Source organism: Capra hircus, chromosome 3, assembly GCF_001704415.2.
Source record: "Capra hircus breed San Clemente chromosome 3, ASM170441v1, whole genome shotgun sequence".
In the NCBI taxonomy this organism is placed as follows: Eukaryota; Metazoa; Chordata; class Mammalia; order Artiodactyla; family Bovidae; genus Capra; species Capra hircus.
In genome coordinates, this window is record NC_030810.1 from 18,004,793 (window position 1) to 18,029,365 (window position 24,573).

A 24,573-nucleotide genomic window follows, 5' to 3' on the forward strand; every position below is an offset into this window, starting at 1 on the left:
AGATTCAGAGTTGGGGCTGAGATGTGAGGTAGGGGCCTCAGTTAGATCTAGGAGTTCTAGGTAGTGTTTAAAACCGCAGCTGGGTTTTGGGGTTGGGTTGCAGGCTGGAGTTAAAGCTAAACAGAGGGTGGAGCTGGGGGATGGGCTCAGGCCCAGGCTCTGGGGCAGATGGACAGCATTCCTCTTGCTGTCCAGGTCTAGGAATTGTGTTCGAGCCCTAACAGCAGCAAACAGAAGCCCCTCCCTTCCCTGGAATGCCTCAGCCCAGCAGAAGGAGCAGTGCCACGTCAGCCAATCGGCTCAGGCTCTGCCTTGGAAACACCTGTTGATCCTCCTCCCCCTCCCCCTCCTCAGCTCACCTAGGTGCAGGTTAGGCAGGTGAAGCGCCTCCCCGGAAACGGAGCTGGAATGCCCCACCTGCCCGCCCTGACCGCTCGGGATCGGATCCAACAACTCCAGGCTTCTTGTGAGTGCCCCATGATCCCCTACCCCTGCCAGCCCACCTTCTCCCACTGGCTCTTCCCTTGAGAAGAGGTTGGCTCTTCCCCAACCTCAGGTCTGCAGTCCCAGCACACCTGTGCAAACAGTTTCAGACCGGTGAAGTCACAGACCTGGGGAAGCTGGGACTGATTCCAGGGCCCCTCCTCAGCCCCTCCCCCACCTCCCTTGGGGGCATCTGCAGCTGCCCCTCCTACCTCATGTGCCAGGTAGCCCCTGCTGAGGGATTGGGACAACGGATACCTCAACAGGGGTATAACCCACGTACAGTCATGAAGTCACGTTCGCAGAATTACCTAGGGCCTGCGTCCTCCACATAAAGCAGGAGTCTTCATCCTGAATTGGATGAAAGAATGCTGGGTTCTTTTATTCAGAAAGCACACTCTGGGCATCTTTACAGGCCCTAGAATTCCCACTGAAATTCTGACCTGGAGATTTTTAATGCCCCCTCCCCCCAGATAAAGGTTATTAGCCTCACTTTTCAGATTAGGAGCCTGAGCTCCAAGAGGTGAGCTCATGGGGGCTTCTCTGACCTCCTGCAGGCCCCTCTCTGACTAGCCCACAGCCCAGCACTCATCACAGCAGCACCCCTGCTGTAAACTGGGGCTCCTTGTGGCAGGGCCTGGAAGGCTGTACTTTGCCCTGTGGGAGTCACTCTGACTGGCCTCTGGAGGACGTGTTCGATGAGGAACCACTGCAAGATCCCTCGCCCACACACCCATGGTGGAGGGACTGCAGCTGGGGGACCAGGCCAGAGCCCGCGTTCCCTTTGTACCACGTTAGAGAAATTGTGGCGTGGGGGGCGGTGAGAGGAGAAGCGTGGGGGAGGCAGGAAGAGCAGTGAGGGCGTTGTCGGGGGACAGAAGCTGAAGTGCAGGAGCAGGGGGATGAGGGCAGGGCTGAGATGGAAAAGCTCAGAGGTGGCGTCCCCAGGATGTACCCAGGGGGGGAGCGCAAAGGAGGAGCAGGTTCAGGGTAAGATGACGAGCTCGGGTTGGGACCTGCTGTGTCAGAGGTGCCTATGGGACATCAAAGTGACTACCACCTTACAGGTCTGGAGCTTGGGAGGGAGATCTGGGTTTGGCAGAGAGTGGGATTCGGGAGCCAATAGCTGTGGCTATGAGATTGGATGGGACCTCAAGGGGAAGGAGGAGGTTACGGGGTCAGATTCTAACTCACAGAGAAGGAGCCGCAGCCCCGAGAGAGAAGATGCAGGGTCAGGCTGCTGGTTCCAGAAGGGTTAAATCATAAGCCCCCTCCCTCCCCATAACCCTCCCCCCAGGAGCCAGCGGTGACAGCTGAGGCCATGTGAGTCAGATCCTGAATGAGGCTTTATCTGCCAGTCTTCATCCAGTCCCATCATCCACCGTGACACCAGCTCCATCGGCCAGCCGGCATGGGACAGGCAGCTGAGACAGCAAGAGCCAGAGAGGTCGGGGTTGGGCAGGGGGTTCCCTAGACGGCTGGGGGTGCTTTGGGTGGAGGAGCTCTCCTAGGCTCTCTGGAGAGGCATTCCCAAGGGAAAGTGCTAGGGAGGGACTTGGGTGCCCGGGAGGATTGCAGGGGACACGGGAAGATTCCTAGGGGACACGGGAGCATCCCCAAGGCTCCCAGGAGAGACCATGAGGGGAAGGTGGGCTGGGGAGATAGCAAGTGTGATTCTTCCCTGGCAGGTGATGGTGACCAGACCCCGAACCATGCGAGGAATGAGACTCTGGGCCTCTAGCTGCCACGCAGGTGGTGGGGGCTCCAGGCCATGACCTGCACCTCTGCCCCCTGATGCTGCCCTCTGCCCTCACTCGTGCCAGATCAGCCATGTCTGAAGGAGAGGCTCAGGCCCCGCGGGGCCGGGGGCTGCCCCCTGATGTGCTGGCGGAGCAGGTGGAGCTGTGGTGGTCCCAGCAGCCGCGGCGCTCGGCGCTCTGCTTCGCCGTGGCCGTGGGCCTCGTGGCGGGCTGTGGGGCGGGCGGCGTGGCCCTGCTGTCCTCCACCAGCAGCCGCTCGGGGGAGTGGCGCCTGGCAGTGGGCACAGCGCTCTGCCTGCTGGCCCTGCTGGTCCTGGTTAAGCAGCTGATGAGCTCGGCCGTGCAGGACATGAACTGCATCCGCCAGCCTCACCACGTGGCCCTGCTGCGCAGCGGAGGAGGTGCGGACGCCCTGGTGGTACTGCTTAGCGGCCTGGTGCTGCTGGTCACCGGCCTGACGCTGGCCGGCCTGGCTGCCGGCCCCGCCCCGGCCAGGCCGCTGGCTGCCATGCTGTCCGTGGGCATCACCCTGGCTGCCTCTGGGGCGCTCCTGCTGCTGGGCCTGCTGCTCTATCAGGTGGCTGTGAGTGGACACTGTCCCCCAACCCGCACGGCTGCCCCCGCCACCCGCAGTGACCGCAGGGGCAATGGCAGCGTCTTCAGCATCTCAGGACAGCTGTCTGCCGGTCAGCGTCACGAGACCACGTCCAGTATCGCCAGCCTCATCTGACCGAGCCCAGGCCCTCTGTCCCCCGAACTGCCCTCAGCCTCCACAGAACCGTGCCTGAGCGTGAGTGAGTGTGTGTGCAAGCGTATGTGCACACGCATACTGAGGGGATAGTGACAGCGGGTGTATCCCCAGGACTGCGCAGCCCACTGAGGGACTGTGTGGCTGACCTGTGATGAGGAGCCAGCATGCACCCACACGTCACATCCCGAGGAGAGGGCTGCTTCTCCTTGGAGCTCATGGAGTTGTCGGGGTCTGCCTGTCGGTGTCCCGAGCCTCTCGGCAGAGAAGGGTCTGAGATCCCTGAAGATTCTTGGCCCCTGTTCCCAACACCTCTGAGAGCCAGCTCTGCCTGTAACACCCATCACCTGTTTGCCCAGGAGAGGCTGCTGCCCACCCCCAGAGACTGCCAAGTGAGCCCTCTTCATCAAGGAGACTGTGGCAGCAAAGTGGACAGAACACGGGCTCTGGCATGGCAGGCCGGAGTGGCAGTGCCCCCTCCACCACTCACAAGCCGAAGGCCTTGGGCAAGTGGCTTAACCTCTCTGAGCCCGTCTCTTAAGAGAAACAGTCATGGTCATCAATTGTTAGGATCAAATGACATGATGTGTGGAAGGGCCAGGCCCATGGCAGGTGTGCAATAAAAGTGGTGGCTGCTATTACTAGTATTGTCTTTAAGCATCTCCCTTAGAGACCGTCCCTTCCCCTGGCCCTGCCCCATCCCGCACAGCCATCCCTCCCAAAAGGAACACTGTGTGCCTCTCTCAGGCTAACAGAGGTACCTTGAAGGTGTCCTCAGCTGGGCCTGTGGCTTCTCCTCATAGGTACTAGGAAGCTGGAGTGGGGAAGGCTGAGGGGCTGCTCGCCCTCAGGAAGGTGGTGGGCCTCTGGTCCCAGGGAGAAGGCGGTGTGGGTGGGGAGGCTGATGAGTCCTCATCTGCTTAGGTGCTGGTTCCACATGAAGCCTGAGTATTTAGGTTTTATTGGCTGGTTTCTCCAGAGGTTGCAGCTCCCAACCCCACCTCTGAAACCAGAACATCCTGGTCTGTGTAATCGCAGCACCAGCTGGCCTGCCTCTGGGTTCCCAGGCATGGGAGGAGTGTTGGATGCCCACTGGGGCATAAGAGTCTCTTCCTGCTTAAGGTCAGCCCTGAAAGGGCTCTCCCTCTGTGGGTGCAGGGACACTCATGGAGTGAGTTATTGTTTCATCGCTTCCTGCTTCACAAGGTGAAGAGCGTGGGATACCCCACTGAGGACACCAGGAGCGGCGGGGAAGCTGGGCAGACGTGCTGCCTGCTGCTGCTGCTGCTGCTAAGTCACTTCAGTCGTGTCTGACTCTGTGTGACCCCATAGACAGCAGCTCACAAGGCTCCCCCGTCCCTGGGATTCTCCAGGCAAGAACACTGGATTGGGTTGCCATTTCCTTCTCCAATACAGGAAAGTGAAAAAGCGAGAGTGAAGTCGCTTAGTCGTGTCCGACTCAGCGACCCCATGGACTGCAGCCTACCAGGCTCCTCCATCCATGGGATTTGCCAGGCAAGAGTACTGGAGTGGGTTGCCATTGCCTTTTCCAGATGTGCTGCCTAAGAGGCATTAAATGTGGAGCTACAGAGGCTCTGACAGGAAAATCGCTTTCAGCTGCCAACATCAAGGCAGTTTCCTGGAGAAAACGCTGAGCTGATGGATGAGGGGAAGGGTGTGGCCAGCCACGACAGGGAGCAACGTGAGCAGAGAGAATAGGAAAGTTGAGGAGCACCAGGAATTCCGTGGGCATCTCAGACTCCACATATTCAAATGTGAGCCCTCTCCTCTCTACCTTGAACTAGCTCCCGGTCTCACCCTTCACCCAGCATCCAGTTAAAGACCTCAGGTGCCAAGGTCCCCCCTGGTTTTGCAGGCTAACGTGCAGACTCCCCAGCAGGACTGGCCTCCCCCTCCTCAACGCACCCATGAGCCAGCCGTGGTGCAGCATCAGGGTGACCCCAACATATTCTCTCCCTTTTCCCAGGCTTCATGGCTCCCTTCCCCTGCTGTGGCACTTTTCAAGACCTTGTGCCCTAAGAAGCCATGTTCTTGAGGAGTCTTTCCTGACCCTCTCCCCCTACACTAGCAAATTACCCCTTTGCTGTGACCAAACCTTCCATTGTAGACACCAGCCTGCAGTTCTTTCTCTATGAATCCATCCCCTTAACCAGACAGTGATCTCCTTCTGGCAGGGTCTGTGTGCTGCTCACCCATGTGTTCCTAGCCCCCCACACTGGCCCGGCACGTAGTAGGGTATGGATGTGTGGACTAAAGACTCAGCTCACTGAGACCCTCCTAGAACTGGGAAGGGTGGGAGGTTATACCACTGTCTGCTGTTGGCCCTGAGTCTTTCCCTCCTGAGGCCCCACACCATCTGCCCCGGTAACTCATTCTTCCAGGGCTCCCAAGAGGGAGCTCTCACTCTCACCCAACTCCTGGCCCATCAGAGAACCACCAAATGCCTCTCCATCCTGTAAAACGGGGGTTACATCCTGGGTTTTTTTCAGCTGAGACGAGATTAGATTCTTTCACAAATTTACTTTCAAGAAACTAAAGGGAAACAGAAACAGAAAATTGGGAGGGGAGAGAGTTACATATGAAAGTGTCTGGATGAGCAGTTCCTGTAGGTCAGGCCGTGTCAGACTCTCCTGGGAAGGACGCTACACAAGGAGCATGGTTCCTGCCCACAGAGGACCTATTTCAAAGGGCAGTGGAAGTTATCATCTATACACCCAACTATAACATGGGAAGGACGGTAACAGCTGGGCGGAGGCCCAGGCACGGTGAAAATGCTGATCCTTACTCATTCGCTAAAGCCAGCCCCACAACCTCCCACTTCCAGCTTGTGTGCGCAAAGCATCTCACTAAACCCCATCTTGGTCTCCATCACCACCAGTTCTCCACTGACCACCTCTGCTCTCTCCCTCTCTCTTAGAGCAGTCCATTCTGTCTTCTCATTCCATCTGGTTAAGATTCTGTGACTCATCCTCTCACCCACTCCTTGACAGACTCCTCAACAACTTAGCTACCTGACCTTTGGTCCCTCCCTCCCAGCAAAAATCCCCTCTGTGGATGAACACTCACAGCAAGTGGCTACTAGAGAAATCTGAAGAGCCAGGCAGCCCGGTGTCACCGTGATTCCCCATCACTGATCCCAGCCTGGTCTGAAACAAATTACCCTGTTTCCCAGGCCAGCTCCTGCTCCCGCATGGCCCTCAAGTTCCTGCCACTCCCTTCACACCCCAGCATCATTCTCCTTGCAGCCCCCAACACTACTCTCTGCAGACAACTCGGCCTCCCTCATCATGAGAAAATGAGAGTCATGGGGCAGGAAACCTCCACCTTGCTCCCATGAAACTGCTGCTTCTTAACTCCTGTCTGTCAAATGGTCTTGTCAGCCAAGCTGAGGAATTTGGATTTTGTCCTCAGGACACTGAGAAACCTGGGAAGGTTTTAATTAGGGTGGTACCCTGACCAGAATGGGACTGGGGACTCACCTGGCTGCCCTCTGAAGCCCAGATTGGTCTAAGGATAAAAAGAGTAAGAAAAAATGACTAAACAGCCCCAGAAGTGCCATCTCAGCTAGCTCCTGAGGGATGAGAAGCAGCTGGCCAAGCTAGGGAGGTTGGGAAGAGAATCCCAGAAAGAAGAAAGGGCAGAAGTACCCAGAGATGAGAGAACTGGTCCTTTGAGGAACCACAGAGATTGTGCATGATGGAAACATGAAGCATTAGCAGGCAAGAGGCAAGGGCATACCTGAGGGGAGTCCTGAGCCCCTCCCTGGCTTTAGACTCTCCTTAGCAGGTAGCACAGTTTCTTGAAGCCAAGAGTAAATCAGTGATGGACTGTAAGGAAAACAATGGCCTGGCTGAAATTGCATTTTAGAATTCACTGGAAGAGGCAAAAATGGAGGCAGAGAAAGCCTCTGCCTCTGCTCACAGAGGACTTGTTCCAAAGGGAGTGGAAGTCATCATCTATACACCCAACTATAACATGGGAAGGATGGTATCAGCTGGGTGGAGGCCGAGACTCCAGTGGTAGATTGATGCCATCTCCAGATGATGGGGCTTGGACAAGGAGGTGTCTGCTGGGACAGTCTTATAGGATAGGTTCTATGGATGCTCAGAAGGTAGGACTCACAGGTCTTTTTGACTATCTACCTGGAGGAGCTTCTTTAGGACCAGACAGATGTGATGGGTCCACATTGATAGAGAAGAAGGAGGTCTTTAAGTCCCTGAGCAGGAAGGTGGGGAGAGTGGATCAGAGCCCACACTGGAGTGACTGGAGCCCACACTGGAGTGATTGGGCTCACGATGCTATTTTGATAGGAGAGAAGGAAGAATGTGAACACAGGTAAGTTTGAGAATTTTATAACTGGAAACTGACCAACACCCATTCTCTCTGTGAGGCAGTCATGATGGTGGTTTAGTTGCTAAGTCATGTCCAACTCTTGTGACCCCATGGCCTGTAGCCTGCCACGCTCCTCTGCCCATGGGATTCTCCAGGCATGAATACTGGAGTGGGTGGCCATTTCCTTCTCCAGGGGATCTTCCCGACCCAGGGATCGAACCCAGGTCTCCTGCATCGCAGGCAGATTGAGGCCATTTTAAAGAACTCTTAGGGAAAATGAACAAGGAAACAGCAAGGTTGCCAGAGGCTTTGAGAGCCTGGAGAATGTTGGAGAATGGAGGCTTTGAAAGCCTGAGGGAGGCGGGAAAATGGAGGCTTTGAGAGCCCATGGGAAGCTGGAGAACGGGCAGGAACAGAAGCATGGACTGGGCAGTGCGGGTGGCGGTGAGGGGGTGGGAGGGAAGGTTCTTCAACAGCTTGCAGAGGTTAAGATGCAGGCCTCAGGTTGGAGTGTCACCTGGCGTATGCAGTGGTGACATGATGGGGCAGGCATTGGCAAGAGAGAGGTTAACACAAAGACCCTGTAATCTAAACAGGTGTCAGGGACAAGGGGAGCTGATAAAGACAGCATAGAGTGGTCAGCTCCTAAAAGCTCCCACTGGAAGCAGGCAAGATGAAGAGAGAGAGAGGCTTGCCCCATGTTCCTTCTGGGTCTCCTGGATGCCTGGATCCTAGAAGAATATGTTCCAGAAAACTCCAAATCTGTTCTAGTTCAGGTGGTCCTTCCATCATATCCAGTCACACCCCACAGGAGACCTCAGGCTCCCCTTGAGGAGCTTCCTCAAGGGACCAGGGGACCAACACAAGCTCAGTGTTTGCACACTGACCAGTCTGCCTCCTGGACTGTTGCACAGGATCTGCCCTGGGCACAGCAGAGAACGGCCTGCTCTGGTCCCCTCCCCAGTCAGGGATGGGACACACCATTTTTACCCTCCCAGACTGCTCTCCCAAACCTGGAACTTCTTGGCCCTGATTCACATGGGCAAGGGGTGCCAACCCAGGAAGGATGAGGATGAATTCAACTACCAGGAGATTCTTTCTCTGGGTCTGTTTGATCATGACTTAGAGGGGAGATAATAGTGTTATTGCTCAGTGAAGCAGGCAAGTTGTAGTTAACCTGTTTGAGCCTCAGCTTCTCAGTCTACCAAATGGGCTGCCTGTCCAGCAGGGCTGTTATAAGGAAGTGATTACACATCACTGTTATTATTGTTGCTATCATTATATCCTACAGCATCAGAACTTTTCACCCCCTTTTTTTCTTTTTAATTATGCTGCTGCTGCTGCTAAGTCACTTCAGTCGTGTCCGACTCTGTGCAACCCCGTGGACGGCAGCCCACCAGGCTCCTCCATCCATGGGACTTTCCAGGCAAGAGTACTGGAGTGGGTTGCCATTGCCTTCTCCTTTAATTATGACAGTGTGATAACACATTTACAGGAAACAGAAAATACAGAACAAAATTACATACAGTTCTACTATATATTAGAATTATTTTTAAGTGGATAAATTAAGATGTTTAGTTGCAGTTTCAATATCAAACTCTCAAAAATTAATAGAATGAATGGACAGCAAAGTAGAAGGATACATGAAAAGCGCTGTGAACCAATTCAATGCAATTCAAACAGCAGGATACAGATTCTATTCCAGTTTCCATAGACTATAAACCAAGAGACACTGGAATATATCCAGGGATGTAAAGCAAGTCACAAATATTTCATGGTCTAAAGGTACTGAAATTGTACCGAGTCTGTTCTCTTTATCACTGTGGAATTATGTTAGAAATCAATAGCAAAAGGTGTTTGAAAACAACCCGTGTATCTTTAAGCGCAATGTGACATTTACCAAGAGAGAGCATCAGAACATCTAATTCTAGTCCTTGGCTGCTCTGAACTGGATCTTCCGACCTGAGTCCTGGAAAACAGACATGTTCAAATCCCAGTCTAGAGTGAGTGAGGAGGAAGGAGTCATGGCAAGCTCCTTCTTCAGAATTAAGACTGATGATCTGTCGTGGGGATAGATTGCCCTGGTGGTGCCCCTACAGATACGGCTAATACTTGCAGATGCTTGCTCTGTTCTACTTTACACGTCACTCATTTAAGCCTTCTAAAACCATGTGAGGCAAATGCTGCTAGGATCGTTATTTTACTGAGAAGAAATTGGAGCACTGAGGGGGTAAGTAACTTGCCCAAGGTCACACAGCAGGTAAACGGCAGAGCTGGGACTTTAATCCAGGTCTTCCTGGTGGCTCAGATGGCAAAGAATCTGCCTGCGATGTAGGAGACCAGGGTTCGGTCCCTGGGTCAGGAAGATCCCCTGGAGAAGGGAATGGCAATCCATTCCAGTATTCTTGCCTGGAGAACTCCATGGACAGAGAAGCCTGACGGGCTACAAACCTGGGGTGGCAAAGAGTCCGACACGAATGAGTGACTCACACACTCTGTACTCTCAACTCAGTTGGTTGCTCTGCCAGCCTTCTTCAACTTCACATCCCTGGCTTGTGTGACCCCTGTTTTTGGCCTCCACACAAGGACAAGGGTTGTGGCCTTGCTCTGGGGACAGAAGGATGAGGCTGCCAAGAAGTTGGGCTATCCTTTGCAGTCAGGTCTGGGTTGGCGCTCGCAGGGGAGAGAAGGTAGTGACAGCTACTGAGGGACGAGGACAGGTTGCACGCAAAGGGCAGAGGTGGGCTGGGATCGGGGTCTGAAGCCACAGGAGGGCAGACCAGAGAGAAGCCTGGCTGAGTCCCAGGCCTCCCAGCAGTTCCCGCATCCCCGTGCCCTTGAATCTGTGGAACAGAATGGTGTTTCCTCTTCATGCCTGGGGCCAGGCATGCAAGCCTGCTGGGAACCAACCATCCCTCCGGGAAATCCAGCAGGGCGGCTCTCTAGGTCCAGATTTCCCACCACCCACAGCAGGTTCTGGAACTCCTTTGCTTTTTCGATGATCCAACACATGTTGGCAATTTGACCTCTGGTTCCTCTGCCTTTTCTAAATCCAGCTTGAACATCTGGAAGTTCACGGTTCACGTGCTGTTGAAGCCTGGCTTGGAGACTTTTGAGCATTACTTTACTAGCGTGTGAGATGAGTGCCATTGTGTGATAGTTTGTGGTTTTTCCAGTGGTCATGTATGGGTGTGAGAGTTGGACTATAAAGAAAGCTGAGCACCAAAGAATTGATGCTTTGAACTGTGGTGTTGGAGAAGACTCTTGAGAGTCCCTTGGACTGCAAGGAGATCCAACCAGTCCATCCTAAAGGAAATCAGTCCTGGGTGTTCATTGGAAGGACTGATGTTGAAGCTGAAACTCCAATAATTTGGCCACCTGATGCGAAGAGCTGACTCATTTGAAAAGACCCTGATGCTGGGAAAGATTGAAGGTGGGAGGAGAAGGGGACAACAGAGGATGAGATGGTTGGATGGCATCACCAATTGCATGGACATGAGTCTGAGTGAACTCCGGGAGTTGGTGATGGACAGGGAGGCCTGGCATGCTGCAGTCCAGGGGGTCGCAAAGAGTCGGACACGACTGAGCAACTGAACTGAACTAAACTGAACTGAACAGCAGGTTCTGAGGCGAAGCCTCCCCTATCAACCCTTCTTGGTGCCAGGCTCAGAAATGTGTGTGTCAGGTCACTTCAGTCGTGTCCAACTCTTTGTGACCCCATGGACTATAGCAGTCAGGCTCCTCTGTCCATGGGGTTCTCCAGGCAACAATACTGGAATGGGTTGCCATTGCCTTCTCCAAACTTCTGATCTGGGGTTGGGTGCTCACCTCTGCCCACATTTCTCAGAGGTTCAATCAAGGCCCTGAGAAACTGAGCTGCTTCCTGGCCCAGAAGTGCAAGCCAGGGCAGCCCCTCCGGGTGGGCCCTGGGGATATATGAGGGGCAGAGGAGAGACCAACTGGCTCCTCCCCTGGAGGCCAGGACACGCTCTGCTACTCAGCATCCTCTCCGGGGTCTCAGGCTGGGGCAGCTGGTGTTTCTGTCTCCCACACAGGGCCTTCCCCACCTTCGAGGGTCTGGGGGCTGAGGAACAATGAATAGGGTGGGCTCCCCTCCTCCCTGGCTCCTCCCCAATCTCTCCTGTCTCCTCCTCCTCCGCAGACAAACCCTTAGTTTCCCTGCTCTGTCCTCAGGGCCTCCTCTATGCCAGCCCCGCCCTGGTGAACTGGTTCACCCCCGAGGGCCTCAGAGATCCTATTGTCAGGATTCCCAAGGCCACATCTACAGACCAACCGGACTTCACTCCGTGAATGCAGCTGCCCCGGGCATCTACCCGCTGGAAATCCCATGTCCAGCATTGAATCCTTGCTCCCCGAACACCTGCTCTTCCTCAAGTGCCCAGCCAGTCCGTCAGAAACCAGGGTGGCTTCACTGACTCCCTACTCCGCGTGTCCAGTGGCCAAAAGTCCTGTCAACCATGTCCCTACCCTCCACCTCGCCCCCGTTCTAAAACGTCCCTGGGATCTCTGTTCCCTGTGCCACACTTCAGTCACATCTTGGTCTCTCCCCTTCCGTCCATCCCTGCACAGCATCCCTTCTTCAGCTTCACCCCTGGCATGGGCACCCTCAACCCTACACCGCAGCCATCCTTGACATCTGGCCTTTTCCTCGAGCACTCCACACATTAGTCAGCCCTCACCTTTTTTCTCCCCTGGCTCTTTCCTCAAAGGCTAACACTGCATGTGGTGGATACAACTGGGCAGCTGCCTGGTTCCCAATTTCCCCCTGCTTGGCTGGGGCTGAACTGGAACAAATGGGTGGGCTTCTCAAATCACAAGAGGACTACAGGAGCCTGCTCCCACTGACCGGAGCTGATCAGACCAGGAGTAGATACTTTTCCCAAGCTGGGCCAATCAAATTCTATCAACTGGGTACTTGAAACCCAGAATCAAGAGTTTGGGAGTCCCAGGCATAGAACCTCATGCTGCTGCTGCTGCTACTGCTGCTAAGTCGCTTCAGTTGTATCCGACTCTGTGCGACCCCATAGAGGGCACCCCAACAGGCTCCCCCATCCCTGGGATTCTCCAGGCAAGAACACTGGAGTGGGTTGCCATTTCCTTCTCCAATGCATGAAAGTGAAAAGTGAAGGTGAAGTCGTGTCCAACTCATCGAGACCGCATGGACTACAGCCTACCAGGCTCCTCTACCCATGGGGTTTTCCAGGCAAGAGTACTGGAGTGAGGTGCCATCGCCTTCTCCAATAGAACCTCATAAGTGCTCATAAATGACAGAGCACTAGAGGTCCCATGCCCGACCTCAGGCAGCTGGGACCACCTGCTTCCTGCCCTTCTGAGTTAGCTATCCCCCTTTAATTCACCCCCCAAACTCCTTTCCATTGCTTGCAACCAAAAGACGCTTAACTCAAGCCTCTGCTATCTTGAAACTGTCTCCCTTTCCCCAGACTCCCCACTAGCAATCATGACCCTGTCTTTCTCCTCTCCATCAAGGTTCCACACTCAACTCCACTCCATCATCTCTCATCCACTCACCCCTAGGCTCATGATAATTCAACAAAGTCAATAAATATTTATTGAGCATCTGCTATGTACGAGACTCTGAGTACACAGAACGAGGTGCAGACTATGGCCTCAGAGAATGCACAATCTGGCCCAGTCAGGGTAAGTGCAAACTGTAACAAAGATGAAAATTAAACATGGTAAGAAACCACTAGAGAAACTCACAGGTGTTATGGGAGGTAGCAACTCTCAGGTGTCCAAAGGAGGGGATGTCTGAGCACTGTAATAGCTTTCAGTGACAAGGGACATTTTTATGCACAAGCATCAGTTCAGGAAAATAAAAATGAGAGACTTTATTTTTAATTAAAATGAAAACAGATGTATTAATATCTGTGAAAAACATAATAGAGCTATTTAGATTTCCATTTTATTGATAGGAAAAAAATCTCAGTAAGAAATTTGGCACATTGAATTTCCCCTGCTAAAATGCCATCATCAGGTCACATCTTAAATGCTGGCAGGTAGGCAGGCCACCTGGAGTCTACTGGCCGGTGATTTTCATCACTGTCAGAGAGGACTTGGGAGAAAAGAAAGGCATCGAGGCAAAAGAGGAGTGTGAGCAAAGGTCCAGGGAGAAACAGCACGGTAGGAGAGGGAGGAATAACAAAGAATTAGCTAAGCAGGAAGTAAAGAAGGGACAGTCAAAAAGGGTAACCAAAGGCCAACAGAGGCATGATTTCAAAGTCAGACCCTTGGTAAGCTTTATTCTGAGAACAGGAGGGAGCCATTGAGAGTCATTGAGTAAAAGAGGGTCATGATCACTTTTGTGACTAGAGTCGAGTAAGGGAGGATTACTCCACCCCTGGTCAGCCCTTAAGCCCTAACTACCAAGTCCCTGAGGCTTGTGGTTTCCATAAAATATCTGCTCTCCTTAAGCTGTCAAGCATAGGGATGGGGGGTGGGGTAGTCCAAAGATGAAGACTCAGAGGGAGAAGTGGTCCCTGCTTGCCCCTGTCTCTGGCCCACCAAACCCAGGCTGAATGTAATTGTCCTCAATGAAGCCATCATCATCCTCATCTTCACCCACCTCAGGGTGAGCTCCCTTCCCTGTTTCAGGCAGTGGGCGGTGCTGGTAGCTGGCACGGTATTTGCGGCAGAGATGGCATTTGGCAGCAAGCGCGATGAGGAGAGAGAGGACCACGGCCCCCAGGACGACCCCTACCAGCACAAACCATGCCCGGATCCCGCTGCCCAGTCCAGAGGCAGATTCTGTGGGGACCTCGGAGGGCCCCGCGATGGCTGCAGAGAAAGGGACAGTGTTATGGCTGGGGCCCAGGATTGGCTCCCAGGGGAAACTGAGAGACATGAGCGCAAGGTCCTCCCCCAATCTAAGGAGAACCCAACCCCCTCCTCAGTCTCCCTCCCACTGTCACTCACTTTGGTTTGCCTCACTCATGGTGGGGCCAGAAGACACTGGTGAGCCTCAGCCTCTGCCAGAAGAGCCCTGGTTCTAAGGAGACCCCTGATGCCAGGCAGCCCTGGGACAGAGTCCTGGAATATACACACGCAGATGGGGGTCAGGGACGGCTCCCTAGGCCCCTAGGGCTTCGTGCAGATCCTTCAAGGCTTTGCAATTCAGCACATGGCCCTCAATTCCACCCCCCATGCTACACACACACACACACACACACACACACACACACGTCCTGCCTTGCACTCTTGTTTCCCAGCCACTCCCTCCTCAGTTTTTCGACTCCCTCATCCCTCAAGGCCAAATCAGAACATACCTGCCGTGAGGTTGTCCCAAGACCCCCCTCATCACCCTCTTCACTCCCCTGCCCACTCGGCCACCAGTCAGGCACTCATTCCAGGCCACACTCACAGCCACAGGAGGGCACTGCGCAGACTCTGGAGACTGGACAACTGGCCGTAACTAGCTATCCACAGGAGCAAAACAAGCTGAGCCATGCACATGGGCTGTTTGTAAGGGAACACCAGCAAGTGGCTGGAAACACAGCTCAGTGATGGAACTTACTGAGCACAACTTATGATTCACCCTGTAATGTGAGTATAAACATTATCCCCACTCTACAGGTGAGGACACTGCAGCCCAGAAAGGTGAACTAACTCAGCCAAAGTCCCAGGACTTGAACCCAGGTCTCAGATGCCAGGGCCCAGAGCCCAGGCGGCTCCCCTGCTCTAAGCTGAGGGTGGGAGGTGGGGCAGAAGCAGTCTCACCTTCTAGAGGATGGACAACAGCAATTCCTTGAAGCTAATGGGCAAAGCGAAGACCACAACGGAGGATGGTGCTGGTCCCCATCCAGGATAGGAGGCTCCAGATACTGCCAGAACGGCCCTGGCCTCTGCTCTGGAGTCAGGAGCCCTGTGCCCCCACTCAGGCCTCTACCCTCAGCCCTTCAGGCACATTCCTTGTTCAGTCACCTCTGCCCCAGGGGGCGGGGAGTTGTTTTGGAGGAGTAGCCAAATGTAAATCAACTGGATCAGGAAATTACCTGGCTGAGACTCTAGGGCTGGGAAAGGTCTAGAGGAGAAAGAGCATCTGAAGTAAGGGACTATCTGGAGCAAGATCAGCTAGGCTCAGGATACCTGGAGAGAGAGCATCTGGGCCAAAGGAATGTCTGGGGTCGGTGGGGTCGGGTGGGGGGGGCAGCTAGGGGAGGAGTTAGGGGAAGAGCATCTGGGTTAGAGAAGTACCTGGAGGACGAGGAGCTGGGGCTGGAGGTATCTGAATCAGAAGAGGCCCTGGGAGGAGTGTCCAGGCAGAAAAGCACCTAGGAGAGAAGCACCTGGTTTAGGGAGCACTCGGCCATCGTCTTTAGTATCGATACCTTAATGACGCCTTACCTCCTCAACACCACCGCACTGCCACCAGGCCCCATGAGTTCTTCCTCTCAGTAGCCCTAGAATGCTGACGCCCCTCCTCTGCCCCAGTTCGAGCCACCTTCATTTTGTTCCTCAACTCGCAATAACCTCCTAACTGAGATCTCTCCTTACCTCTCATCCACGTCAGTGATGGGCCTATGGACCAAATCTGACCCCATTACCCTCCACCTTAAAAGTCCTGTGCGAGCTCCCTAGGCCCCTAGGGCTTCGTGCAGATCCTTCAAGCACACGGCCCTCAATTCCCTCCCCATGCTACACACACACACACACACACACACACACACACACACACACACGTCCTGCCTTGCACTCTTGTTTCTCAGCCACTCCCTCCTCAGCTTCTCGAGTCCCTCATCCCTCAAGGCCAAATCAGACCATACCTGCCTGTGAGGTTGTACCGAGACCCGCCTCATCACCCCCTCACTGCCCTGCCCACTCGGCCACCAGTCAGAATTCACTGGCAGCTCCCTAGGCAGGGACTAGGCTGGCAAATGCGCTCCCTGCCGTAGGCAGAGAGAGCTCAGCAGTCAGCGGTTCAGTGCATGTTTGTGAGATGAGTGGATATAGGGGGTGGAGTGGGGGAGTCATTAGAAAGGAGAAGTAAATCATTCACTCATCCATTCACCAGCAAAAGTCCACTGCGTGCCTATCTGGGCCCCATACTAAGCCTTGGGTTCTCAAAAAAAAATGTCTTGTTCAGTTGAAATGAGTTGTTCAAGAGGGAGGGAACATATGCACAAATATGGCTAATTCATGTTGATTATGGCAGAAACCAGCACAACACTGTAAAGGAATTAGCCTGCAATTAAAAATTAAAAAAAAAAACTGAAATGAGTTAAATTCAATTTGATGTTTCTAAGATTTTACTCCTATTCCTTTCCTTCCTGCCCTGTCCCCAGGGACACACACACACACACACACACACACACACACACACACACACACACACACCCTCAGGCTATCACCCCACCCCTTCTGGTCACATTTCTTCCACCGACAAACACACACTCCTGCTCCCGGGAACCTTCAGGGATCTGTGACTTCCCCGTCCAGGCCCCCCAGCGCCTTCCCATTTGCTCCCCACCTGTAGGAACTGTGCCCAGTCCGCAGAGGAGCTTCCGGTTACCAGGCCAGGTGGGCGGGCCCGAGCTGTCGCATGACTCACCTGGGGACGCTGCGGGCAGGCGGGGCCTGAGGCGCGGGTGAGAGTGGAGGGCAACGCCGCCAACAGGGAGGACTAATTCTACATCTTCCCAAGCTTTTGGGGAGAACCTTCAGGCACAGGTCTCACCCCTACCCCCAGTGCTGAGCGGGTTGGGGGTTGGTGCAGCTGAGATCCAGAGACGGGACAGTCTTCAGCCGGCGGCGCTCAAGCTGGCGGCCCTGATAAACAAGTGAATTTCCGGTGACAGGTACAAAGTCCAGAGTTGAAGAGGGTGCTCTGCAGGCCTGTGAAGGCGGTGAGCCAGAACCAAAGGGGAGAGGGGTGGGCATTCTCCAGGCAAAGCCAGAGGGACCAAGCACAATCAAAACTGCCTGCAAAAGTAGATGTAAGCGTTCGTGCGTGTGTGTGTGTGTGTGTGTGTGTGTGCGCGCGCGTGTGTGTGGGTGGAGGCGGATGTGGAAGTCGATGGAGAGTGTGAGTTTAGAGGCCTTTTGGGAATGTGATGTGCCCTGGGGGTTTATCCTGTGTTTGCGTGTTTACCTGGGCAGAGGGTACAAGCCTCTATCTGAATCTCAAGGGTTCTGTGACCCCCACAAAGCTAGGCTCCCCAGGCTTAGTGTACCTCCTTGTCCTTTCAGACCCTCAGGGAGTCACCTTCCCAGTCTACCCTAGCAAGCCCCGCCCCTACCTTGACAGGCCCCGCCTCCACCAGGAAAGCCCCGCCTCCTCTATGCCCAGAGCTCCGCCTATCAGAGCATTTCCGTCATTATTTTATAATCATTTCTTCCTCTGCTCCCTCCCCAACTAGACTAGTTGGGGAGCTCTCCCAGGTTGGAAACAAGTTTGACAGTCTCTAGGTTCCCAGCACCTGACACAGGGCAGGCTCTCAGTAAATAACTAAGGGAGGAAGGGTTCCCTGAGCTAAGTGATGCGGGCATAGCAGTTCAAGGGACCCACAGGGCAGAGAGGGAGCAAGGGCTGCGGCCGGGGTTTGTGAATAGGGCACGATTAGAAATGCGGCTGGAAAGGGGATGGCCAGTTCGTGCAGGACGTTGAAGATCTTGGCACGGAGTCTGAACTCCTACTGCCAGTGGCCCATTCCTCACTCTCCCACCCATACCTCATGTTCTCTGCTGCAGTCATGCCAAACTATTTTCCATTCCTATAACTCACCATGTGTTCATCTCCCAGGCTTTGCATGTGCTGTTCCTGGGACCCCCTTCTTTCCTCCAACCTTCATCCTCTCCCCCAAAATATCCACCTCCCACCTGGCTGACTGTTCCTCCCAGGCCTCCCATCATGTAGGTCCTAGGTGAGATCCTCTTGATCTAGATGTACCCTAGCCTAGGTCCCTCCTCCCCACTCTGTGCCCCTAGAGGACCCTGACCCTTCTCCCTCAGGGCCCTGACCACACAGTATTGTGATTTTCTCTTTACTTGGCAGAGTCTCCTATGAGTCTATAAACTCTGAGGATAGGGTCTGTGTCTGTCTTGTTCCCCTTCAAATCCCTAATATCTAAAATGACAACAGTATGTACCCCTGAAATAGACAAATGAGAGGAAAGTGAACATTATCCTGGATGAGGCAGTGAAGATCCAAGGAGGGTTCAGAAGTTTCGGTTGATTTTGAAGCAGGGAAATTTCATAGGATTCAAAAGATATTCATTGAACACCTACCACATGCTGGATACTGCCCCAGCATATGGTACATATGGTTTTGATGTTGTTGTTTTCATTGAGGTATTCACATAGCATAACTTAGTTCACATAACAACAACAACAAACATCACTCTATTCATCCATTTCAGCACACAATTCAGCGGCTTTTAGTACATTCAGAATGTTGGGCAACCGTCACTCAGTGTGGTTCTAAAACCTTTTCATCACACCAAGAGAATTCCCCCTGCTTGTTAAATAATCACACTTCGTTTCCCGATCCCTAGCTTCCAGCAACCTCTGATCTTCTCTGTCTCTATGGATCTGCCTCTCCTGGATATGTCCTACCAGTGCAATCATTAAAAGTGCCAGCTTTTTAATGAACTGCTTTATTTAATCCTCCTGACTGTACTATGAAACTGATGTTAATTACCCTCTTAACAGATGAATAAAATGAAGCCATAAGAAGGTAATTTCCATGAAGTCCCACAGAAGAAAACAAATAAGTCTGCCCATCCATCAGTCAGCCATTTATTCAATGAGTATTTCCTAAATGCCCAGCACAGAGCCACAGCCAGCCCATAGGCAAGCACTGTAAAATAGCAGAAGGCAACCTGCTAAACGCCCCCACAGCATGGAGAGCAGAGAGCCGGCTGGATATCAGCACCTACCAGCCTCTCAGCCAGAAGCTTTGGTGCAGGGAACCACCTTTACAACCTTCCGTGGCAGCCCTGGCAGCCGTGTGGTCGGCTCTGTGCTAGCTACCGGGGAGGGTTCCTGCTGCCATACAGCGCTCATTCTGGTAGTGAAGATAGACAATACACAAGTAAGAACATGAATATGATCATTTCAGATAATGGTTAGTGCTATGAAGAAAGTAAGATAGCTTCAAGTGATGGAGCTGTGGAAGGGGCTCCTATTTCATATTAGATGGTCAGAAAAGGGAGGTTGACTGAAGGGGAGGTGTTTGAGCTGAGATCTGTATAAGAGAGAGACAGCAGTCATGCCTATATCTGGGGGAAGAACATTCCAGAAAAAGGGAACAGCCGGAACGAAGCAAAAGCAGGACTAGCTTGTTCAAGAAACAGATAGAAGGCGGGCTAATGGAGTCCATTAAGTAAGGGGAGATGGGAGAAGCCGCAATGCTGCACCAGGTCCTTCCCTCTGTGAGATGGGGAGCCATTGGTGATCAGAGTTGGGGACCCAGGGACTGACATTCTTCAGCTTCTGTGTGAAGAGTGGAGGAGAGGAGGCCGAGGCAGAAGTAGGTAGGCCAGTTAGAGAGCCGTGGCTATCACCCAGAAGAAGGGAATGTGGCATTGAGGTAGTTAGGTAGAAATGGAGAAGAGTGCTAGATTCTGGATGTATTTTGAGGGTGAAGCCAACACAATTTGCTGATTGGATATGAGAGTTGAGAAAAAGAAAGGGAGCAAGGATAGCTCCAAACCGTTGACCTGAGCAATGGTGGTAGTCATGGGGAGACTCTGGAGGGGACAGATTTGGGAGGGCAATCTGGACCTCAGTTTTCAAGATGTGACTTGTGAGATGCCCATGATTCATCCAAGTAACATACTAAGTAAGCAGTAGATAAACTAGCCTAAAGGCAGCAGAAGGTAGGGGCTAGAAATATAAATTGGGGAACCAGCAAAAAGCAGACTTTTTTTTTAAAAGCTGGTCATCTAGGTGAGACCCCTTAGAGACGTGTAGAGAGAAAAGAGGGCTGAGGGCTGAGCCCTGGAGCCCTCAGGGAGCAGAGGTGAAGGAGCAGAGAAGTAGGCAAAGGGACAGGGGAGTGGCCAGCATGGTGGGAGAGAGGTGTCCTGGAGGTCAGAGAAGAAAGTGTTTCAAAGGCAAGAAAGAGCTTGACCAGCTACAGCAAATGCTGAGAATAGGTCCACTGAGATGAATGTGAACTGAAAACTGACATTGAATTTGGCCGTGTGGAGGCACTGGTGACCTTGACAAGCACAGTTTCACTGGTAAGTCAGGGACAAATGCCCAGCTGGATCCATGCCTGGGCATGGGAACAGAGGACGTAGGGACAACTTCTTCAAGGAATTTTCTATAAAGGGAGCAGAGAAATGGGGCAGACATGGGAGCAGGTGTGGAAGGATTTTTTCAAGACTTTTTTCACGGCTAGGAGCTTTTAGACCTTGTGCGTATGCTGGTCAGAATAATCCAGGAGAGGGAGGAAAGTGATGATGCAGAAGGAAGAGAGAAGAGACAGTCGGTGGGTGGGGGGACGTCCTTCTAGAATCAAGGGGTGTGGGACTTGAGTGGCAGGTAAAGGGCTGACCTTGGGCAGGAGCAAAGGAAGGCGGAGTGTCAGGTGAGTGATGGGAGTCAGGGGGTTTTCTTCCCATGGCTTCTGCTTTTCCAGAGAAATAAGAAGCAGTGTCCTCAGCTGAGAGTTGGGAAGGGGTGCTGAGGTTTGAGGAGAGAAGACGTGAGTTTATCATCCTGGGGCTTTGGAGAGAGAACTACATGTGGCAGGCTTGCCAGGCAGCAGTAAGCAGCATGAATTTATAGTGAGATCAGTAAGGATGGCTGAGTGTTTTGTTTTCTAGCCCCTCAAAAGTGCAGGTGGAAAGAAGATGGAGCCTGCAACTTAATCAGAGTTGGGAGATACACCAGGCAAGTCTGATAAAGGGGACTGAGCTGTAGACAAGGCCTGAGATGGGGCCAGGTAAAAAGGGAAGTGTGGACAGAGTTGAGGAGGTGGGAGGGACTCTGAAAAAGCGGCAGAATTGATCGATTTTAGCAGTGATTACTGGCTAGAGTAGTAAGGTGAAAAAATGGAAAGTAGCGGGCAGATGATAGCATATGGAAGTGGAGGTTACCGTTCTTGAGACTGACAACTCCTAGGACATGAACCATGGAGTGGTCCTGAGGTAGGATCTACAGACTGATGGTGGTTTTACTATTGCCTACATATTAACTCCTGAAAAGTGAAAGTGACGTCGCTCAGTCGTGTCCGACTCTTTGCGACCCCATAGGCTGTAGCCTACCAGGCTCCTCTGTCCATGGGATTTTCCAGGCAATAGTACTGGAGTGGATTGCCATTTCCTTCTCCAGGGGATCATCCCAACCCAGGGCTCGAACCCGGGTCTCCCACATTGTAGACAGATGCTTTACCATCTGAGCCACCAGGGAAGTCATTAACTCCTGAATCAGAGGTCAAATGATTATGTGCTACAGTTCAATGAGTAAATGGCAGAGGCATGATTGAACCTAGGTCTTTTGCCTCTAGGTCCAACACATTTCCAGATACATCCCAACCACTCCTATGAGTAACCCTTACGATCAAGGTGTTCAATTTCTCATAGTCACTGGGAGTGACAGTCAGCAACCACTGCTTTTCAAGGATTTACTTATATTTTCCAAAGGTGACTCAAAGTGCTGCTGTTAGAAGAACCGGGAACGGATGCTGAGCAGGTGAAAGAACCTGGTGTCCTGGTACCCAGCCCACAACTACTTCCTCCTCCATCTCACCCAGCTCCTCTCTGTGGCAGACCCAGGACTCTTAGCCTGGGGATAGTTGCATCCCCTTTAAGAAACCGATGAAAGTCTAGATTGCTGTCAGCCCGCACACCAACCAGCTCCATCATGGCGACCTGCAGCTCCAGCATCGTGATTAATGATGATGAACCAGGTTATGACCTGGATTTATTTTGTATACCTAGTCATTATGCAGAGGATCTGGAAAAGGTGTTTATCCCTCATGGACTAATTATGGACAGAACCGAACGGCTTGCTCGAGATGTGATGCAGGTGATGGGAGGCCATCACATCGTGGCGCTCTGTGTGCTGAAGGGGGGCTATAAGTTCTTTGCAGACCTACTGGATTACATCAAAGTACTGAACAGAAATAGTGACAGGTCCATTCCTATGACTGTAGATTTTATCAGAATGAAGAGCTACTGTAATGACCAGTCAACAGGCGACATAAAAGTGATTGGTGGGGATGACCTCTCAACTTTGACTGGAAAGAATGTCTTGATTGTTGAAGATATCATTGACACTGGTAAAACAATGCAAGCCTTGCTTTCCCTGGTCAAGCGGCATAATCCAAAGATGGTCAAGGTTGCCAGCTTGCTTGTGAAAAGGACCCCTCGAAGTGTTGGCTATAGGCCGGACTTTGTTGGGTTTGAAATTCCAGACAAGTTTGTTGTGGGATATGCCCTTGACTACAATGAACACTTCAGGGATTTGAATCATGTTTGTGTCATTAGCGAAACTGGAAAAGCAAAATACAAAGCCTAAGATGAGAGTTCAAGTTGAATTTGGAAACAGCTAGTGTCCCATTGATATCACCAGTAAAATTACCAAATGTTCTAGTTCTGTGACCAGCTGCTTAGTAGAGTTTATTATTGCATGTATCGTCTAAGAATTTTATCTATTTTGTATTTTAGAACTATTAGTTACTGCATTCCTGAACTCTTTATTTGCACTATGAGCCTGTAAACTATCATTTCCCTTTGGGTAAATTGTTGTTTGACTCATGAATAAAAAGTCTCTTAAACTGTACCACTATCGAATGAAAATATTGAAGTTGTATCTGTAAGAAACATTTAAAGAAAAGAATTTATTAGTTTTTGAATTGGTATTTTAACTTCTACATGTTTGGGAAAGAACAGAAGTGATAGAACATTGTCCATTGTACCACTGTGTGTTTAGAAAAGTAAGAAGCAGTCAGTTTCAGACCAATGACAGCTCTGAGAGGTATCATTATGTCAGATAAACCATACATCCTGGAATTATTTTAGTAGTACTAACTGCATTTTCCCACTTGTTCAGATTCTTCCCAGTGAATCTTTGTCAACAGTTCCTTTTATTTTTTTTCCAAATTTTAAACTTTTTATTTTGCATTGGAGTATAGCCAATTAATAACCAATAGTTCCTTTTAAATACAAATCAATAAGTTCCAAAAACCTACCACTTTTTGAATTCTTCAATATAAAAATCCTTAAACTAGAAGCTGTCTCTTTAACAAATAAAAAGATGATGAGGATGATGAAAGCAAGAAAATGCATAGGCACACCCAGTCACAAATATGCTCACAGGCCTGACAGCTAAGAAGTGCTCAACAGAAACTTGTCAAATGACTGAATGGTCAGAATTCGGGGAGCTCACTTGCTCTCTTGGGGTGAAGGGCTGGTATTAACACAGAGTGTGCAGGAACCTCTATTCTGTTATAAACAGGTACTGCCTTTGACTAGGCAGAGGACCCCTTCTTCTTCGTAAGCCTCTGGAGGGTGACTGCCCATTTCCTGCTCCCAGTCACACCCAGCATCCCAGAGGGGGTGGAGGCCCCTCTCTTCACCCTTCCTCCTTCATTCAACCCCCATCTTCCCTGGAGGCTGGCCCCTCCCCATTCCTGCTCAGCCAGGGCTGACTTCCTGGACTTGCCCCAGCATTCAGAGCGTCCCTGAAGTGGTCCCAGCAGGGACTGAGCTCTCTGCTCCGGTCATCAGTGAAGTAAGGTCAAAGGATGTGTCCCCAGTGGTGCATCCCAGCAACACTCGGAGATCACAGCTTCTTGGCTTTCCCCACTTCCTCAAGGTGGACCAGCCTGTCTGGGGCCATGGTGTTCTGCAAAGCCCAGAGCAAGAGCTTACTAAACCTCCTCTATCCCAACCACACCACCATGAAACTCCAGTGTAACTGCCTCAGATGGTTGCCACAGCTAACATCCAGGTTCACAGGACAGCTTCTTCCTGAGCCACCAGCTCCACCTTGCCAGGCTGGATTTATAATTAGACATCACAGGTGTCCAGAACACTGAGGCAGGAGTCTGGGGTCCCCTGTGATCAGCTGTCTCTCAAGTAACTGGATTGGGAAGAAGAAAACTCAGCAGACCTGCCAGAGGATGACCATTCCCTCTCCTGAGGGATGACACACCCAGGCAAGTGGCCAGAGGGGACAGGAGAGCTGGACAGAGTGACCCCACAGGCTGCGCCTCCCAGCCCCGCCTCTGTGGGCTCCTCG

The 24,573-nt window shown here is 52.1% G+C and overlaps 2 protein-coding genes and 1 pseudogene across 10 annotated transcripts; 2 read left to right on the forward strand and 1 right to left on the reverse strand.

The window, feature by feature from the left end:
- Positions 290–3,632, forward strand: TMEM125 (transmembrane protein 125). The gene is made up of 3 exons (XM_013962921.2): positions 290–466; positions 1,781–1,930; positions 2,172–3,632. Exon 3 carries the CDS (start codon positions 2,278–2,280, stop codon positions 2,971–2,973), a length of 696 nt encoding a protein of 231 aa, XP_013818375.2. The 5' UTR covers positions 290–466; positions 1,781–1,930; positions 2,172–2,277; the 3' UTR covers positions 2,974–3,632.
- On the reverse strand, positions 13,194–17,012 carry C3H1orf210 (chromosome 3 C1orf210 homolog). Of its 6 annotated transcripts, none has more exons than XM_005678580.3 (4): positions 16,146–16,484; positions 15,577–15,653; positions 14,299–14,412; positions 13,194–14,160 (listed from the first exon to the last, which is right to left on the reverse strand). In XM_005678580.3, exons 3-4 carry the CDS (start codon positions 14,315–14,317, stop codon positions 13,844–13,846), a joined length of 336 nt encoding a protein of 111 aa, XP_005678637.1. In that variant the 5' UTR covers positions 14,318–14,412; positions 15,577–15,653; positions 16,146–16,484; the 3' UTR covers positions 13,194–13,843. The 6 variants fall into 6 exon arrangements, with proteins under 6 accessions (XP_005678637.1, XP_005678639.1, XP_005678638.1 ...); XM_005678582.3 differs by lacking the exon at positions 16,146–16,484 and adding an exon at positions 15,877–16,135; XM_005678581.3 differs by lacking the exon at positions 16,146–16,484 and adding an exon at positions 15,727–15,868.
- Positions 17,064–23,112, forward strand: LOC102173632 (annotated as a pseudogene). 3 transcript variants are annotated; one of them, XR_001295535.2, is made up of 2 exons: positions 17,064–17,177; positions 21,972–23,112. The product of XR_001295535.2 is annotated as a hypoxanthine-guanine phosphoribosyltransferase pseudogene, transcript variant X1 (transcript). The 3 variants fall into 3 exon arrangements; XR_001295539.2 differs by having other exon boundaries at positions 17,140–17,225; XR_001295537.2 differs by lacking the exon at positions 17,064–17,177 and adding an exon at positions 17,240–17,315.